Source organism: Arctopsyche grandis, chromosome 9 (assembly GCF_051622035.1).
Source record: "Arctopsyche grandis isolate Sample6627 chromosome 9, ASM5162203v2, whole genome shotgun sequence".
Taxonomy (NCBI): Eukaryota; Metazoa; Arthropoda; class Insecta; order Trichoptera; family Hydropsychidae; genus Arctopsyche; species Arctopsyche grandis.
The window spans coordinates 21,792,862-21,813,326 of record NC_135363.1 but is presented as its reverse complement, the minus strand read 5'-3'; the positions used below and the strand labels follow the sequence as shown (position 1 = coordinate 21,813,326).

Here is a 20,465-nt window from a genome sequence, read left to right as displayed (position 1 = left end):
CGCGCGCGCACGCCCTGCCCCTCCCCATCGCCGAACCCCCTCCGATATACCAAAATATAAACCGGCTTTTATAAATTTTGTAAGTAATTACTCGGGCTCCGTGTGAGGAGATATATTTTAAACTTGTTATGGGAGTGAGCCTCGTTCCGGGGGTACGGTCTCTAGATTGCGCGGAAAAGTTTTTCCCGTTTGAAGACTTTTCCGCCGACAAATTTTTAATTCCAATTTAAATTGATGTACGCGTCTCACGTCAATAATCCAACTTCGTCAAGGAAAACGACACGGTCGGATTTGCAGATTTTCTCACCCCCGCTCTGACGACGGACTTCTTCAAATTATGAGGAAATAAATCTACGCCCGAAGACTCCAATACTTCGAACATTCGAGCTTAATGAGATCTCCCTGACGACTCAATATGTACTCAATTTACACATTTTTCCAATTAATACCACACAAGTTGACATACACAGAACAAAAAATTCAATACATCTAATATATAATTTCGACAGAGACTGAATTTATGTATATTTTGGTTCATAGAATCCGTGACGTTAAATTTAATAAAAAAATAAATGAATATTCAAATAAATTAAATAAAATAACAAACAAATTAAAAAACAAATGAGTATTCAAATAAATTTATATAAAATAAAACATGTCAAATAAATTTAATAAAATGTTTACTATTAGATTAGCCATGTTTCAACGGTTTATATTACAAATACCGAGCGAAGCCGGGTAAAACCACTAGTTGTAAAATAAGTTCAACTAATATTCAAATTCGATATCATTATTTTACAATTTTGATTTAGCAATTTTATCATCTGCGTAACAAGTCGATTATAAAGTCATTTTAATTCTAATGGATCTGTCTTTGAACACGGTACTTGAATATTAGGTAAACAATCGATTTGCAAAAGATAATATAGATAAAATAATGAAACACTTTTAATGATGTAAACATTCCATTGTTACAAAATAAATGCACATGATCCTCTTATCATATATTATAAATATAATTGCACATTATATATTACTTATTTATTACACATACATATGTAGAATCCTGCAAATTTTTATCTTAAAAATCAAGCCATCTATTTCAAATTATACATATTTTTTATTTTTATTTTATTTGTTGAAAAATCAACTAACAGGTGTAGAAATGCATAAAAATAAAGAGAAACAAAATAGCATGTGAGCCCAATTAGAAACTTTTACAAATAATATACATCAAGAAGGACATATGTGAAAACGTCAAGCGCTGTTGAGTTTGAACGGTCAACAGGCGGATGCATCGTCATCGCTGCTCTCGAGTGCTTTCGAAGTAAGCAACTATTTTGTGAAGAGTCAAAGCAAACGAGGACATCATGTCGTCGCTGAAGAAGTCTCTGAAGGCAGCCTACTCGCCCAGGGCTCGTCGGCTATGTCCAAAAGTGAAACCATGGATTCTTTACAACTGCCCAAACCTTCCCGCTTTGGTACCACAGAGTCGACTTCAACAGCGACCAACATGAAGATGTGCATACGAATGGCGTCGTCCACACAAACGGTATCTACACACAATATTTTCCATAACCAGTTCCTAAATAGCAACCACAGGTTGCAATATGGAAAATATCGTAAATATCGTGTGTAGATATCGTCGTCAAACCCATCGATTCGAGGATGCTCATCTTCGACCCCAAAGTAGAGGAAGAGCCATTCTTCTACCAGGGAGTGCAGCATCCGTCGCACAACTATCTAAAGAAAGCCAACAAGGAAATGCAATTCATATTCGACACTGTCTTCGGCGTCCGGGCGATGAACGTAGACGTCTTCAACGAGAGCATCAAAGACATCATCGCCTCGCTCATGGAGTGTTACAATTGCTCCGTCTTCGTCTACGGAGCTACGGGACCTGGTAAGACTTTCACGATGGTCCGCTATCCGGAGACGCCCGGCATCACGTATCTGACGATGCGAGAACTGTTCAACGGCATCGAAAATAACCGACAAGAGCGACAGTTTGAAATATGCGTGTCGTATCTAGAGATCTATGTATAATGAATACGTCCACGATTTACTCCAACCGTCCGGTTCCTTACATCTGAGGGACGATCGTAAATATGGTGTTCAAATTTCAGGTTTGTCTAGCAAAAGTATTAACACGGCTCAGGAATTGCTCGATATGTTGGATATAGGGAACAAAAATCGAACACAACATCCGACGGATGCAAACGCTGAAAACTCTAGCATGCTGTTTTTCAGGTGTACATGAAAATGAGAACCAAGGCAACGGATCAAGTCAAAATTGTTAAATTATCTATGATCGATTTGGCCGGTAGTGAGCAAGCTTCTGCTACCAGTTGCAAAGAAGATCATTTCAAAGGGGACAATATACATCGCAGTATATTATCGCTCGGTAATTGTATCAATCAATTAGCCGATAGTGCAAAGTTCATTCCATACAAGGATTCAAAGTTGACTAGGTTGTTGAAGAACAGTCTTGGTGGAAATTGCCGCACTGTTATGATTGCAAATGTCGCACCAACGAGTTCATTGTATGAGGATACGTACAACACTCTCAATTATGCGACCCGAGCCAATAAGATTTAGCAGACGATGAAGAAGAATATTATTAGCTGCGACGGCCACGTTGCTCAGTACATTAAAGACGCAGAAGAGTTGAGAGAAAGAGTCTCGCATCTAAACAGTGGTTTTCAAATTCACTTTCCAATATTGTTATTATTTTTTCGTCTACTTCAATAAATTTTTGACATTTATTGCTGCCAAACACCACTAATCTATCGCATTTTTACGATTATAATTGACAGTAAGAACTATAAAATATTAGTAGATTGTCTTCTCCAATTCTCAGTCACATATAATTTTTTCTTTTTACTCTATGTACCTTATTTTCTTATGTAGGTCATTGTGGCGCATTAAATAAATGTAATGTCCAAAACTATAAATAAATCTAATAAATGTAATATGTACGTAGCTATAAAAATAACAAGTATACAATATACTAGTGCTATCAGTATTTAAAAAAAAAAGAAAGAAGAGAATAATTATCATTAATATCATAGTCTAAGCCTGTATGATGGTTCCATAAATTTCTGATAATGAATAAAAGATGATGATGAGTGTGCAATAAATAGTAATGTTTACATGAATATGAAAATAATTGTTAGGGTTGTTAAATTAGGGTAGTTAAATTAATCAATTAAAATTACATATTATAAAATTAGTTTTAACGAATCTTTAAAATGCAGGATTCACATTAAATGTGTGTCATATTATTTATTCCTTTGGTTCTGATGATTTCAAGTAATCATTATATTTCTTCTCTTGGGCCTGTTGAAGTTTTTGTAATTTTTTTACTTGACCTTTGCTTATTTCTTTGCCTGAATTATCATGAGTTGGAATTCCCTGAAAAACAGAGTAAAAATACATTAATGAACTATTTTATTAAAAAAATTTTATCTTGAATTCTATTTATACCTTATCATCGAACTGCGAGTATTTATCAAGTTCCGATTTGAACATTTCAGAAGGTGGTATTTTCTTTTGTTCTTCTTTTGCTTTCTCGAGAGCCAACTGCTCTAATTTTCTTCTCTCTTTTTCAAGTGACTTTTCAGCTTCTATTTTCTTTTTATCTTCTTTTTCTTTAAGTAATTGTTCTTTAGGCACCAATTTAACAATGCTTCGATCTAATGAAATACATAAATAAATCAGCATAAAATAAAATATCAGAAATGCTTTTTATACTTTTATACATAAACAAAAAGAAAACCTTCTCTGTCTTCTAATCGGACACCGAGATTGGGCAAAGTATCATCTCGCAATGAATCACAAAGTGTCAAAATTTCTTTTGCCATTGTCGACTTTGCAGAATCTCGAACCGCTTTACGGAAAGATGCAACCACTTCCAAATATGGCATCACCAAACCTTCAAACTGGACATTGATAACATTAATCAAAAGATTTACAATAAAAGCTATTGTTTAAATAGTGATGGAAAATAAATACATCTTCATTTGCATTTTGTCGAATAGGAAACCCGATTCCACCTCTCGATCCATCGATGACACCAAAAATGTGGAGCAATTCCGTTACATATTTGCCGACTCTTTCCAAGAGCGGTGCACTTGGTGCTCCGGGAGTATTTGGAGCGCCATTTTTATTGCTTAAGTACAGATTTGTGGCCGACACTATTTCTCTGATGGAATCTAGTGCGGAACGTGTATCAATATTATCTGAAATTTTAAATAAAATTTAAAATATATTTTGCTTTAATTAATTAACAAATTAATATGAAAATATTAGCTACCACACAACGCCTTGTGAACGAGATCTTGAGTAGTCATCAATTTATTAAACAACTGGGCTTCTTCTCCTAACCAACAGCCACCTTGACCAGCACCAGAACCACATCTTATTGCATCTTTTATGGTAAGGAAAAATTCCTAAGAATAAAAAGAATATTCAATAAGAATACATCTTTTAAATGCTTTAATATATTTGTTCTATTTTATATAAAGATATTTCACATACATTTAGCAATTTTTCATACTGAACAGCCATTTCCATGGTGTTCGGAGAGTAATCCAAAGTATCTTTCCACGAATGCAGCAAAAACGCCAATCGCAGCTGTGCCGCTGAATTCTTCTGCAGCGCATCCTGAATGGTTATGAAGTTTTTCAAAGACTTTGACATTTTGCAGCCGGCTATCGTCAAATGACCGGTGTGTAGAAAATATGATACCCAATTTTCACAATCAAAGTAGGCCTGAAATAATTCAACAGTTATTTATCAGGCTTGGATCAATATTTAAATTTAAACTGACATCTTTGAACATACTTCACTTTGAGCGAGTTCATTATCGTGATGAGGAAATTTGAGGTCGACACCACCAGTGTGGATGTCAAGGGAATCTCCGCAGACTTCCGAGGCCATCGCTGAACATTCTATGTGCCAACCTGGACGACCCAAGCCCCACGGGGATTCCCATGACGGTTCACCGCTTTTTGATTTTTTCCACAAAGCAAAATCGTTTGCTGATTGTTTTTCAGAAAATTCTGTGGTTAAATCACCTACGAAATATAGTAATACATAAAATTCATATTAAATCAGTAACTACAATTAAATTATCTTACTCGGTAACGTAAAAATATTTACCTTCTCCTTCCAATAATAAATTTTTATCACCATATGCTTCTGGTACAAGTTTTGCATAGAAGTGATTCTTTTTACTATCGTACTGACCGACATTAAAATAAACAGACCCATTCGCTACATATGCTAATCCATTACTTATAATGCGCTCAATAAATTTTACTATTTCGGGAATGTATTCACTTACTCTAGTGAGCACATCTGGAGGAAGTACCTGAAATTCAATTCATAGTATGTATTAGATTTGATACAAATGAACAAATTATTTGAATATCGAACATATTTAAATCTGTACATTTAAAGCTTTCATATCATTCTGAAATTCCTTTTCCCAAAACCTCGGCAGGGTCATGAAAATTTCATTGTCTGTTACACTTGAACCGTTAGCTTTGTCTAACCACTGAGATATTGGATCTTTTGCAGCTTGCAAAAATAGAATTTTATTTGATTCAATTTGATCCACATCATTTGATTGGACTGCTTGTTTTAAAGAATTGACAGAAGAAGTCATACTGAAATAATAAATAATAACTGTATGTGTAAATAATATCGGTTTTTATTAATGATATGATATATTGATATATCGGACCTGCTAAGCATGTTTGTTAACATAACTTTCTTGTCTGGATCTGTTGCATTTTTTACATTTTCCTCAAACAAATCCATCACAACTTTTGCATCACTGAGGGTATCCTCCAAACTTCTCGGTTCCGACAAATATTTATCATAAAGATGATTTTGTCGAGCTCTTCTTATAATTTTATCATCAATGTCGGTTATATTCATAACGTAAAGAATTTTATAACCAAAATAATCTGATAGAACTCGTCTCAAGATATCAAAGGAAATATAAGACCTGGAATTAAGAACAATAAGAGATTAGAACTGATAATTTTCAGATTGCATTTTTCTTTCAATTACATTAACGATAAAATTAAAACTAAAATACTTAATTAAACCTTTCGTAAATTTTTGATTTACATACATTCTTAGAAGGAAATGATTGTTTAATTACACTTTATTGCGTCAGTACATTTAAAAATATGAATCTATTTCAACCACAACTTAATTAAACAGTGCTGTATTTGTACAAATGTATTTGATATAGACATGACGAAATTTATGTTTAGTAGGACATCACATTTGATTTATATGTAGTGGTTATTTTATATTTTATACCTCGCGTGTCCCATATGAGATGCATCGTACACTGTGGGACCACAACTATACCAGGTAACATTGTTTCCATTCTTGGGGATAAACTTTTCTTTCTTTCTTGTAAGACTATTGAATAATTTGAGTACAGGTCGATCGCCTTCAGCGGGAACTGTCCATTTTGGTTGACTTCGTTTTGCCATAGTAATCTGAAACAATAATTATTATTGTTAACAATTATTGTCAAATAAAAAGACTATATGACAATAATTTTAGTTACTGTTTGCATACCTTTGCAATTTTTAAAAATGAATATTCAACATAAAAAAAATTAAAACATTTTTTATAGCAATATTTCACGCTGACGAAATCGCTTAGAGCAAATTGTGAAATGTTCGAGGTTAGCTTTTGGAAACGTGTCACGTTTATTCAAAAAGCGTGCAACAAATAAATAACACGGTTTAAACGCGTTGCAAAGTTAAATTTAAATGTATTTTTAATTTTAAAAAGTAAGTCATGAAATAAAATTACAAACTCGAAGACACTCAAATTAGCCGGCCGACACTGACAGCTCACTGACTACGAATGCTTTGATGGCTCATTTTCGGTCCTAACAACTTCGATAACATCCATCTACAAAGTGACGTTTGTGCAAACCTTAAAATTGAATAAAAGTCATGCGACGCATAAAATACTCTTCAAATATTTTTTAGGTTTTGATTGCAGGAGAGTGCTGTTTTTTTTTTTCAATAAAAAAATATAAATTGCTTACATTTTTTCCATCAAAATTTTAAATCGGACATTCGTTTGAATTCAATCCAAAAGTTGATTATATTTTCACGATTTCTACTCACGCACATTATGATTTATGCTTTGACGTGCAATATGATTCAAATATCGTTCAATAAGTACAATCAAAACAAAAACATTGTACAATGTCGAAAATCGCAGAGCGTATGCCCGAAATCGAGTGAATATTTCGACGGCAATCCACTCGCAGACGCGCCCGACAACAAAGAACTATGAAAATGCGCACAATATCCGATGAGTACGCATTGCGCAATTTTAGTTGTCTCTTTTTACCGCGAGCATATATAGCGAGCGAGAGGGAGAAGGGTGCGCGTGTGCGTTCCGATTCGAGCGAAAGCGAGTTGCACAGGGTCGGGGCCGGGTGCAGACAGTCGGGCTTCGGCCTCGGCGCAGTTTAGTCGTTTTTTAGTAGAGCAGCCGACGACAAGATGTCCGTACTCCAGTGCAGATGCCGCTGCCTCAACGTCACGCTCAGCGGAGTCCCCCTGCTGGCGGAGACTTCGCCCCAATTGCTAGACGCGCCCCCGTCGCACGCCTTCCCCTGCCAGGTTAACACTCCCCCACCCCCTCTCCCGCGCCCCGCGCCCCTCGCCCCTCACCCCTCGCCCCTCACAACTTGAGCTGGGCGTCGTCGCACTCTTCGTCTCGGACAACTTCAGCACCAGCTCCGTCTCTTTCGCACGCCAATTATATAAACAAGTGTTTGCCGTACCGCACCGCACCGCACGCACAACTGTCAAACGTCCATTTTCCATGTCTCCATCACCAGCTCGACCCTCGATCCGTGTCCGAAAATAGGACATGGCTGGGTCAACTTTTTCAGCGTCTTCTACGTGACCCTTCATTCTACATACATATTTCATTTATCGGATCTTCTCACAGCTGATTTCATATCAATTTACAAATAGAGCACGCATTGTGTAAGTTCTGTGATGGTTGTGCTCGTTTTCTTAATACAGTTTGGAAATTCTAAAAAAACATTTTTTTATTACTTCAGCTTTCCTTTTCAAGCCTAATTCGTGTCGGATAACTTTCTATTTTATTTTTTCACATACGACGGGTTAGTGAAACATATTTTCACTATAAAAATAAAAATACATCAACAAAGAACTCTTTAAAATTGTCCAAAAAAATGCACTGCTAGGAAAATTTTCTTATATTTTCAAAATATGTATGTTGTACAGCAGTTCCCCTTATAACACGATATGTAAATTCCATACTGTAAAATACTTTGTATGTTTTTATTGTATTTATGTAATTTTACAACTATGTATATGCAGGGCCGCTGAGAGGAATCCTGGGCCCTGGGAAAAATAATTCCAGCCCCCATGACAAACTAAAAAAAAAATATCTTTTAATATGCGAAATAATTTATTTAATATGCGAAAAATGTATCAGAACTACATATTAGAAATATACCTATATGTTGGTTGCTTTTTTTTCAAATAAATAAATAAGAAAGTATGATTTTCGACACAGGACCCTTTGAGTAGTCAGGGCCCTGGAACCTTACCCCTAGCTTCCCCCCCCCCTCGTCGGCCCTGTGTTTAAATAAAATAATTCCCATAAATTATACAAAGAAGAAAATTTTATCTATAGAAAATACTATATGTATTATTGGATAGTCATTAGGGCTATCCCAAATAACGATACACGTTCCAACAATGCTGAAAGCAAAATAGCAAAAAAAGGTTTTCTATTGAGTTTTTTTGCCCTAATGAGTATCCGTCCATTAGTTATAAGAGAGAATGTTATGAAAGGTATTATACTATGCAATATAAAATGCATATTTTATAAATAAAAAAAAATACATTGCAGCATTTTTTTTTCACGAATTATTGTAAAATATTTAATAATTATTTTTACCAAACTATAGAGGGAGGGAGAAGGCATTGAACGTACACCTGTATTAGTTGATTACATTAAGTCCTATACTATTTTTAGAATATTAATAATTCCCATATAAACGGAGTCGTCTCGTGTGCTAGGTAGGAAAAGTGTTTGTGCAAATTCATATTCTAATACAATAAAATATGCATCTTTCGCACAGATCCTATTCAACAGTTGGACCATTTGCATTTTCAGCTAGCTATATATATTTTTTTTATAGACTTTGAAATTCAAATCTGACCGTATTTTAAAATCTAGTTTACAACGAATTCGAAACTAAATTCAACTCTGGCATAATATATATTTCACAAAAAAATCATCGCGAAACGATTGCACTTCCGACTGTGATTTTAATGTAAAACACTACTTGAAATCAATAGTTGATCCTTTGTTTGCGAGAGTGCATCCCTCTTTCACCACTCTCTTTGTTCCAGGGTCACAATCGATAAATTGCACTGAAGCTAAACACGTGTTTCCATTGTTCCGTAAACTTTTCATTGTCTGTGCCCCATCTGTACATTTAAAGCGTTCGGGTGTGTTTTCAGGAGTCGAATATGATGCAAGAGTGGAGTGCCGCTTTTGAGGTCCGCCAGAAAGTGTACGTTACAATACCGTATACGCTTCTCGTTTAATAGATGCTAAAATACACCGTCGCATGCAAACCGACTTGGAGTCACCGTCAAATGATGCTTCGGTCGCAAAATAAACACGTAATATCGACACCGTCGAAATTTTACTAGAGTTTTTGCACTTGAACACGGTTTCAATGTTGGATGAGGTAGTTTTGTCTTCGTGGTGATGCGGTATATTGTCGAATGGGGGTTTATATTTAAGTGTCTCAATCTTCAATCAACACTTTTCCTTTCCGTTTGTAAAAGACTTGTGTGCAGTGGCGTAATAAGGGGGCATCGATGCCCCGAGCGCACCAGATTTGAGGGGTGCTGCAAAGGCAAAGTATTTTTTATTATTTATGTTTGCCACAAAATATCAATGTCATATTTTGTAGTAGTTTAGGTTGTTTTAAAAATTTAAATGTGATCAAGATCATTTCGTCGTCTTCAATCAAGAGGAAATTGTCAATGTTTATAATAATGTGTATATTATGCAGGGCTGTGGAGTTGGACCATTTCAAGCGGAGTCAGAGTCGTAAAAAATCAACCGACTCTGGCTACTTTTTTATTATTATTTTTAATTAATAGTATTACGGTTATGTGTCAACTATAGTCTCCAATTGTGTTGAAGTAAATCTACTAATAAATATAAATTTAATAATTTCTTTATGAAAATCATGAATTTTGATTACATCATATATATTATATCGCGATTCTGTCTGTGTGCCTGTCTGTCTGTCTGAGATAACGCTCGCCGTACTATAATAGTCGTTTCGTTTCGACGTACATTACAGCTAAACCACTGCCAAAATGTATATACGACTATAATAACAAACAAAAGAAAAAACTTCTATATATATACTATTTTCTACCATTGTATCCTCTTGGCAGAGAATTTACCGCCATTTATCGAAAATTTATTTAATTAATTAATTAATTTCCGTGTTTTATTTTGTTTATATGTATGTAGGTAGGTAGGTAGTTTTTACTTTTTTTTATATCTAACAATCAAATATAAATATTAAATTAAATATATTCAAAAGATATTTGAAAAAATTCGACCGCGTGTGGATCGAACCGACACATTTCTTTTAATTTTTTTTTATTTAACCTTTCCACCGCGTACGACTAATATACATGTCCTAGCGAACATGCCCTCAGCGCGTGAGACACGCATAGATGTCTTGGAAGTTCCAACCTGTATAAGAGTCGTCTATTGTGTTAAAATTTTATAACTAGGTTGAAAAGATTACTAAATGTATACTTTACCAAATTCAATAGATGGCAGTAGTCAAAAAAATTCAATATAAGCTAAAATAATTTATAAAATATTACAACCTATATTTATAGTCGAAAACGCGATAACAAAATCCGCAAAAAAGCAGCCGCATACAGAGCATGTTCGCTAAATTTGGTGACGCGGGCAAAGGGTTAATAACTTAATATGCCAACACCCAGCGAAGATATATATGTCATCGAGTACAACATTATTATAAATAAAATCGTTGAATTGCACTATTTTGATGTATGGCGAAAAACCGACTGTTTCCTCTGTCTCATATTTTTTTATTAAATTGATTTTTTTTGTGTATGAAATTCATACACATACACTATGAATGTACTCACTTTTTATTTATACCTATTTAATATTTCCAATAATTGGATAAATTGGGTTACATGTCAATTTTTGGTGATTTTTTTTAATTCCTTTAATTTTTTTTATGTTCAAAATCGCTATTATTTTCAGCATTAAAAATTTTATACGTTGGCAAAAAAAGCCCCATCTCAATAAAATCATTCAAGTTGGAGTCTGAGTCGGTAAATTTTGATCCATTTATTTATTTTTTATTACAAACTTCTTACTAGTTTGCTTTTGCAAAAGATTGAGCTAAAATTGTTACAGTCTTCAAATCGTTTTGAAACTTTGCGATTTTGCGCGGTTTGGTCAACGATTGATATTTCAATCAATTTTTATAGTTTGATGGTGAAAAATAATCGAAATAATAAAAGTATTTTAATTTTGTTTTATTTAAAATCGACAAATATGATAAAAAGAGGGGGGGGGGGTGCAAAAAAAATGCTAGACACGTGTTTTTTTTTTTTTTGTTATAGATAGTTTTGCACATGTTAAAAACGATCGGATAAAAACCCAAACTTTATCACACGACCAAATCGTTTGCAAGCTGAAAAGAGGTATGTAAAAAAAAACGCTAGCACGCTTAATCTATGCTACGGCTACCAGGCAAAAAATCACCCCTTTTGTGTTTTCGGTGATATTTTATCCTTGTATTGACATATGTACATATGTAGGTTTAATCGATAACAGTGATTCCTATATTTGAAGAAATTTGTCGAAATAATAAGATCATGTGACCTGAAGAAACGCCCTTCCCAACTGGAAACCTCGAACATGTGCTTGGTGTACGATTCGGTGTGTTTGCGCTTTTACCCTCGCTACACCACTGCTCTTCTCCGCACTATCACTGTAGGAACAATTTTAATTGCTTCCGATAAAAACTGGAATGAAAGCTTTGTTATTATTTTTACTTTATCTATTTATAACATGTAATTAATTGACCAAGTATTGTGAGTGTAATGAAGTTTTATCGATCTTTATTCGGGTCACATGCTTTTTAAAATTAGCAAAGTCATATTGTACACTATGCTGAAATTATCATATTAAAATTCATTTGTTTATATATATTTTTTTTAAATATACGTACATAAACCATTAAGTCTATTTGAGTATAGTTTTTTTTTTGTCTTGAGGAATTAACCCTCATTTCATAAATGTTGTTTTTGTGTTATATATAAAGCAAAAAGACTATACAAGCAGTGTCAATACACTATGAGTTTGTTTTGTATCGTACAAATATCTTGAAATTAGCCACGATAAAAAATCTTCATAGTCTATTATGCAAAACTATAATGCATTCAATTATTCTAAATATAAACCTAAGTATTGCTTTTTAAAAAATGAGTGGTATTTGTACTGTCAGATGTTTTCTTGACGAATTCGTCAAGGGCAATACAATATTGCCATTTTTTTGCATATCAATATATGTATGTATGTATGTACATCATCAGTTGTAAAAAACATGTTTTATATAGAAAATTCGTATTATATATATATTTTTTTTTTTTGATAACAATTTCTACAACCTTGATTCTTTATACATATGTATAATTTCAATAAAATATGTAGACACTGTTAAGTAATTGATAAAAATATTGGCCCAATTGCAATATTATATTACATAAATAGATATATAGATAAGGCACGAGCTAAATGCAGGCTTATCTCATTTTTGCGTTTGTTTGTTTGTAATACCGTAAATGGAAGCATTGAAAATTTGTGATCGGATCGAATTGCTAGGAACATCTTTCAAGGGGGTCTACCTCACGGGCCGGAATGTGAAATTACCGAAAACGCAAATATCGGAAGGCAAAGATCGAAAATCGAAAGATCAAAAAAAAGGGTGCATGGTAAACGGTACGTACTCACTTAATTTGCGCGAGCAGGATACAACAGGAACAAGAGGAACGGGCTTTTCCTCCCGTAGTCTGCGCGCGCACATTAATACGGGAGGAAAAGCCTGTTCCTCTTGTTCCTGTTGTATCCTGCTCGCGCAAATTAAGTGAGTATGTACCGTTTACCATGCACCCTTTTTTTTGATCTTTTGACTTAAGATCTTTCGATTTTCGATCTTTGCCTTTCGGTAATTTCACATTCCGGCCCGTCACGGAGACCGCTTTCAAGGATATGACTATTTATACGATATAGAACTCAACACATTTCCGATACTCGTATTGTGAATACAAGAAGCTATCAAATATTGCATTGGCATTATCTGGTATTCGTATTAATCATGATCCATATATGTACATATGTATATATATAAAATTGCAAATATGCACGAATCATTTGATTTAATATTTATTTTATGCTTCGTAAAATCCGAAGCAATAGCGTAATGCTTCCACCTTTGTTTCTCGGACTTTCTTTTATGTATTACTAGTGGTTTTACCCGGCTTCGCTCGGTATTTGTAATATGAACGGCTTAAACACGGCTAATCTAATAGTAAACATTTGATTAAATTTATTTGAATAGTTTTATTTTTTTATTAAATTGACAAACATACATACATACAAAGTATCTTTTGAAATTATATATTAGATTCAAGTATGGATCGTTAGCTTTGACCGAGGATGAACCGATTGTCACTATCAAACTTATACTATTCTCGTATTGATACGGAGTGTTTTTTTTTCCGAGAATTAGACGCGTAGTAAGAAGAAATTGCACTTATCGACGTCAAACGTGGCGTGACAAAATATCCGTAAGTTTTTTATTTATTTTTTTTGCAAATAGTATTATGTATCTATTTGTTTTGATTGTGATAAAAGTCGATGCACAATATGTATGCTGTATATATTTTTTTTCTTTTAGGACATGCGTCAACGTATCGTTCGGTCGTGATCTCCTTGTGTCACCGTGTTTGCACAATTGCATGTGTTTTTGTTATTATTATATGTATATATGTACGTTCGAACGTGCTCTGCATAATTGTTTTGCCGTGTACATCTTGTGGAAAACTGGTAAAAGTAAATACATCTGTAATAATTATCGTCGAAGATGACCTTTGGAATTGAGGCTGCTGTCTCTCCGCGTGCGAAATGCTTCTGGTCTCGCACGGTGAATAATTTTCGGTTATGTTATGTATTGTATTATATAATACCACATTGAGCACTCGATCGTTGAATGTTTTATCATAATTGTATCCATTTGAACGATACCGATTATACAAACTTCACTCTCTTATGATTTGCATGTGTCAATGTTGAGCGTCGTGGTCATTTGTATCATCTGGAATCACTCCTACCGGTCCTGTGCCAAGTTGAAAGCGACGTTTAGGGACGATCCTGTCGGTTATTTAATGTGGTCTGACCATCTTATGGGAGAAAGTCCTCTCGCTCGCCTTCCCTGTAGTGTTCCAGTGACTACCAACTTCTCTAGACTCTCCACATTCTTCCTGGCAATATGGCCAATTAGGAATGAATCCTTTGCCTATATGTTGTGGAGAAACTGCCAGCTCTTTGAGGATGGAATTCAAATCTTCAAATTTCTTCATCTTCAAATTTCAAAGTGCATGTCCCTTTCTTAAGTTTTTAATAAAAGCCGTTCAGAATTACGAATTACATATTTGGAGCGTGCATTATTTATATATACAGTTCCCCGATTTACGCCTCGTTGCACACTCAGTATGGGGAACTCTTTATTTATATATTGAACAGGATATTGCGATGACTTTGGCATACATATTATACTTAATTTCTCAACGGCAACCACATAGAAACTTTTTAATGAATTTTAACGACTTACGGCGTTATCTAATACATCGTTGCATTCGCTTCAGTATAAACTCTATTCACCTATGCAATGAAAAGTCTACGCCGATCCTCACCATAGGCTTCCCGATTTGGCAAATTGAATACTCTGTACGAGGAACATTGCCGAGGGTTAAGTAGGGCGTACATCCAAAACGCTTTGCATTGTCAACAGAAAACTATAATCGTCCGTTCGTTGTGTTGGAGACTCGCCAACAGTCCATGATGAATTATGTCCAAATTGCAACGTATAGATGTTGTTTGTTGGATCCGTTCAAAAAATTCGTCATTAAATTCGCGCACCAATCTATATGGAAATTGATCGCTAATTATTATTATTTGCACACGGTCAATAACGATTCGTCGATTGCAAACGGTGCTAAATCTGGTGCGAGCCGGTTATTATCGATTTTATTGACACTATTTTATGTTTTGTTTTTGTTATTGCCTTGCTGCAGTGTGGTTTTTTTCTTTCATTAATTTATTTCGTTTTTCAACTTTCAGAGGCTCGGCTTCGTCGATAATTGCAATGTGTGCTGCCAGGAGCCGACTCTGCTCGAAGCACGGAAGGTGGACTCGTGGATGGTTTACCGTTGTCTCGTGTGCTCGACTTACACGCACGCGTCTCACGTGAATCCACCGCATCGTATCTTACTCAATTTGTCCCTCGTTGTAAGTATAATATAATTGATTTGAATCGTATATTGTTACGTTTATATTCGTGGCAGACTCACTCAACTTTTATAATATAATGCTGGATATTTTCTCCGTAACAATTGAGGATAAACAATCAAGCTCTTCGTTCTCCTTTCCTTTGTTTACATTGCTTTCCAAACAAACAAAGCTGTCTGTATAATAAACGCTTACGTATCGGCTTATTATATTCATCTAAAATGCTATTCATAATATTGAATTCAGCTATTATCTTGTTTGAAGGGTTGTTGCCGTGCGAATTTTCATTTTGATCACTCGAATCTAATGAATTGCGTATGCATTATGGATATAACCGGTTTTATACGTTTGAAAAATCATTGATATTATTATGATGTTTTCACAGCGAATGGTCTTAAATTTAGGCACAACGTGTGGCATGCCTATCATTTCAAGGATGTACAATGTGTTCGTTTCGTTCGTTCATGAACATACTGGTTTGTTCATACACTAACCAATCTGGCCAGTTTTAGTGTACACAAAAGAACAAATTGTGTAGTTTGTTCATGCACAAACTATTATGCATTAATTTAACTATTCTCAATCGTTTGTTTCATCTTCTATGTATATATACTTGTCCTGGGTTGCTATATTTTTAATGGTGACACGACAACTCGTTCACAGATTTTCCGTGAACCGATGATGCGCTCCAGGCATTTCGTATACGGCCATCTCGTTCTCATCCCGTCTGTTCACCATGATCTCGTTTACTCTGCCATTATGTATGCAGCCATCTCTTTCACAGACCGTCCGTTCACTGATAACAGACGGTCTGTGAAAGAGATGGCTGCATATGTAATGGCAGAGTTAACGAGATCATGGTGAACAGACGGGGTGAGAAAGAGATGGCCGTATACGAAATGCCTGGAGCGCATCATCGGTTTACGGAAAATCTGTGAACGAGTTGTCAGGTAACCATTTTTAATATCAGCAGAAACGGTAATTATAGCAACGTTGCTATGCGGTTTCCGTAGAATTTGCCACTTTAAATACTTAAACATCTCTAAGGTTTTGATAGCTAAAAGTTTCATCCAACACCTGGTGAGTATATTTGAAGATGGCTTTTAGTACTTAAACTAAAACCAATAGATCGTGTATGAACCAACTAGTATGTTCATGAACGAACCGGAGTGAACACTTGAAATGTAACATGCATGGTTTATACTGTATTTTATTCAAATTTTAGACTAGGCGAAACCTTAAACCTACATACATAGCTGACTGTTGAAACTTACACAGTAAAATAATAATAAAAATGGATAGAATTTAGTATATACAATTTTTATATAGTATAAAATATTTGATTTTGATTTTTAAACGCTTTTTATTATGAAATTATGTTCATAATACATCTTTTATCTATTTAAATAGCTACTGATCTATTGATCATTTTCTATTTTACAATTTAATTTAATTTGGTTAGTTATCATATGTAGTATTATATTATTCTAATGTTAATGTACAGCATAATAGGAAAAAGAGCTCAAAAACCTATTTACAATTATTATAAAATATATATTTTATTATTGTATATTCTTAGTGGCTATTTGTTGAATTGTAATATTGGGCTGGTTCTCGTGTCCTTTGGCCGCGCTCAGTCGGTGTGTCGAGTCTTGTACGTGATTTGTTCAATTGATCGAATTACTTTGTACCGTAAATAGTTTTATTGACATTCAAGGTTTCGCCATTTTGATACAATGTGTGCCGACTTTCGGCGGGCTAAAAATAACGATTTGATATATGAAAATGTTATTTCGCAGACTAGCAATGAAGAAATGGCATCACTTAGGAACGGCGATACGTATTCGCCGATGTTCAAAATTATATTAAGCGAGGCGAGCGAAGATCCGCCGACGAAGAGGCCTCCGTCTATGCTGTCGCATTCCGCCATGGGGAATCTAAGCAAGCGTCTGACGAGGGAACTGCAGTGTAGATTAGAGGACGTGGAGGAAGAAATTCGAATGTTCCGCGAAAAGAAATATATCGAATTTGAAGAATTTAAAGAGAGAGCGCATCAGGATTTCAAAATTATAACAAAGTATTTTTTTTTTATTTTATTTAAAGCAAATTTTGAAATATCGAATTTTTGTTTAACATAAAATGCACGTATTGTTTTTTCACAGTATACTGTCTCAAGATAATGCAAATCCAATCGTGACAGAAGCGGCTCAGCATATTCAATTGTACGACACTGACAATCCGATGCCGATTGAAAAGTCCATAGTCAATAGCAAAAAACAACACACTTCCACACGTGCCAATCCTGTTTCGTTCAGCAAACCGAAAAACACTATCGTTAAGGTACATTTTTCAATGTTTCGACTAACTGTTGTCATAACTTGCATCGAATGATTAATTGTTTGTATATGTATTTATTATGTATGTGTGTGATGGGGGGGACGGGAGTATAACTGACATGTGCATATATTTTGTAAAATACGTTTCCAATTAAGAGATCTGAATAATGTGTCATGTTGCAGTTATTGTGTTTTGTGTTCAGAATTTGGTCAACATAGGCGATTATAAAGAAGACTCTCTCGATTCCGAGGGCATATTCGATTTAGAGGGGATGGATTCGTCGACGCCACCTCACATCGATCATAATTCTGACGCCTATGATTCCGACACTGATGGTAAGACCACCTCATTACGTATGTGCGGTTCGTTTACGTAGTTATTGTGGACTTCATCGAGTTGACGGAATCTCATTTAAACTTACACACACGTATTCATTCAAAATATCAGTACGCTTAGATGTTATATTTGAAAAAAATTAAAAAAAAATCATTGTAACAATGTATTGGACAGTTTATTGTTCGTTATTTTGAACAGTTGTATTGATTATGATTAACTGCACTGTGAATAATATATAAAAATGCATTATCGGTTGTCAATGTATCTACATATGTATGTATGTACATATTATACAATTAAATTAACATTTCACTGTTCATCTTCAGATTCGGTGAGTCGTGATGAGGGTATTCATTGTGCTCGCCTATCCAATCAACAGTATAAGATGTCCATCGCCAAAAGCCTTCCGGTGAATGTGCCCGTCTTTGGGCAATTCCACGAGCATTCGCAGGAGCTGACCAATCAAAATGTAAGTGTAGAGTAGTTGTACAAATATGATGATTACGAATTTGTTTTGTGATTGTTTTTGTGTTTATGTTTTAGCTTGAAGAACAGCCGCAGAACATAGCAGCCAGTATTAAGGCGTTGGCGCGTTCAGTTCACGGCGACGTGTTTGGTGATCTCCCACGTCCTCGCTTCAGCACGCAAATCTAGTCCTTAGTGCCAGCTATTATCGATAGTCTATATGAAACAAATTTTAATAAGCATTACACTCTGCTCGTAAGTTAGTATCGTAAGAACCGTGTACCTCCGATTAAATTGACCGAAGCGGTATTCGACTGTGGAGAATATCTTGGGATGACACGAAGACGTGCAGCTTATTATCAAAGCATTTATATTTCTTATATATATATTATTTTTCTTTTGAATGCGTATACATATATTTACGTGATATGACATGTGTGTGTGTAATAAATTTAGGAGTGCTTGTCACCTAGTGGTTAGCATCGTGTCATCTGGTAGTGAGAGCTCTGGGATCAAATCCCACTAGGAACAAGTTATCCCGTTGTAGTAGAGTAGATAACACACGCGGTGGCGTTTATTGGATTCAAGTAAGGCATGTTTGTTAAATTCTGTTGAGGCTTTTTAAACTTAAACGATTTAACTGAGCGATTGGAAATTTGTCTCACTCGAGTTTGATGCACACTTTCGCGTCGGTAATATGCTCTGCGAGACTATAGGTTGAAAAAATGATTGTTTGACTCAAGTCTTCGACCAGGTCAGACAATCGTTTTGCGAGATAAATTATAACAAAGTGTAATTGTTAAAAGTAAAGTGATAAATCTACGTCATGTTGATAACAAAGTATAATCAAATAGATTTTGATTTTTTGATAAGTTTTTACAAGCTGCCGTAAAAAAGAAAATATGGTGATTTTTGTCTACGATCGGTGTCGGAGAAAAAGTCCGATTTTTATTTCCAGTTTTATAATCGTATTTTTTATACACTGATTCGGATGTAACCAAAAGAATTTTTGATAAATTTTATACATATGAACTTTTACAATAAATTATTTTGTAATGAAAACAGGTGGCAGTATTCGCTCTTCCCAACACATATACATATATGTATTTTTGATTTTCAATTTATAATGTTAATTCATTAGTTTAAGTGATTGTTTAATCATTATTGTGTATATTCATCATTTGTTGGCCATAACCGCATATATCACTTGTATTTTTTAAATCATTTTTACTTTATCTACATACAAAGTATTTATAGATAAAGCTATTTTCTCTTTTGTTTTTTTTTTAAATTTTGTTATAAATTCTCATACTAGAACTAAACAATGACGCTAAAAAAAAATTCAATGTTTATCAATTTAAATCTTTATTGGACAAATCGTTCCATATATGCGGTAGTTTTAATGTTAGCGTATATTTTGTAAATAAAATGCGTATATTTTTTTTTAATTTTTATTATGTGGTGAGACAATAATTTCTCATTGATCTGCTAATTTTTTCTACGTTGCCTCCCCTTGATGTAGTTTATTTCGTTGGATCATTTTTGTTATCTGTATCATCTGACAGATTATGTTAAGAATGGACAATTAATAAAAAAAATTTAAAAATCATTTGCCTATTATTTTTATATACATATAGTAA

At 34.5% G+C, this 20,465-nt stretch overlaps 3 protein-coding genes across 6 annotated transcripts; 2 read left to right on the top strand and 1 right to left on the bottom strand.

The window, feature by feature from the left end:
* Window positions 1-629: 629 nt before the first annotated feature.
* Window positions 630-2,751, top strand: LOC143917307 (kinesin-like protein KIF18B). Its single transcript, XM_077438791.1, is given in 4 exon segments — window positions 630-1,592; window positions 1,640-2,040; window positions 2,042-2,231; window positions 2,234-2,751. Coding segments are annotated over 4 exon segments (1,275 nt in total). The 5' UTR covers window positions 630-1,426.
* Window positions 1,580-6,927, bottom strand: CysRS (cysteine--tRNA ligase, cytoplasmic). Of its 4 annotated transcripts, none has more exons than XM_077437425.1 (12): window positions 6,851-6,927; window positions 6,340-6,524; window positions 5,750-6,016; window positions 5,456-5,672; window positions 5,164-5,374; window positions 4,846-5,078; window positions 4,540-4,773; window positions 4,316-4,451; window positions 4,015-4,241; window positions 3,779-3,941; window positions 3,487-3,695; window positions 1,580-3,414 (listed from the first exon to the last, which is right to left on the bottom strand). In XM_077437425.1, exons 2-12 carry the CDS (start codon window positions 6,516-6,518, stop codon window positions 3,286-3,288), a joined length of 2,205 nt encoding a protein of 734 aa, XP_077293551.1. In that variant the 5' UTR covers window positions 6,519-6,524; window positions 6,851-6,927; the 3' UTR covers window positions 1,580-3,285. The 4 variants fall into 4 exon arrangements, with proteins under 4 accessions (XP_077293551.1, XP_077293549.1, XP_077293552.1 ...); XM_077437423.1 differs by having other exon boundaries at window positions 6,607-6,921; XM_077437426.1 differs by having other exon boundaries at window positions 6,340-6,571; window positions 6,847-6,904.
* Window positions 6,928-7,468: 541 nt separating this feature from the next.
* On the top strand, window positions 7,469-20,416 carry PRAS40 (Proline-rich Akt substrate 40 kDa). The gene is made up of 7 exons (XM_077437445.1): window positions 7,469-7,673; window positions 15,520-15,687; window positions 17,487-17,764; window positions 17,850-18,027; window positions 18,227-18,359; window positions 18,687-18,829; window positions 18,904-20,416. The coding sequence occupies exons 1-7, from the start codon at window positions 7,554-7,556 to the stop codon at window positions 19,012-19,014; spliced, it is 1,131 nt and encodes a 376-aa protein (XP_077293571.1). The 5' UTR covers window positions 7,469-7,553; the 3' UTR covers window positions 19,015-20,416.
* The last annotated feature ends 49 nt before the right edge of the window (window positions 20,417-20,465 follow it).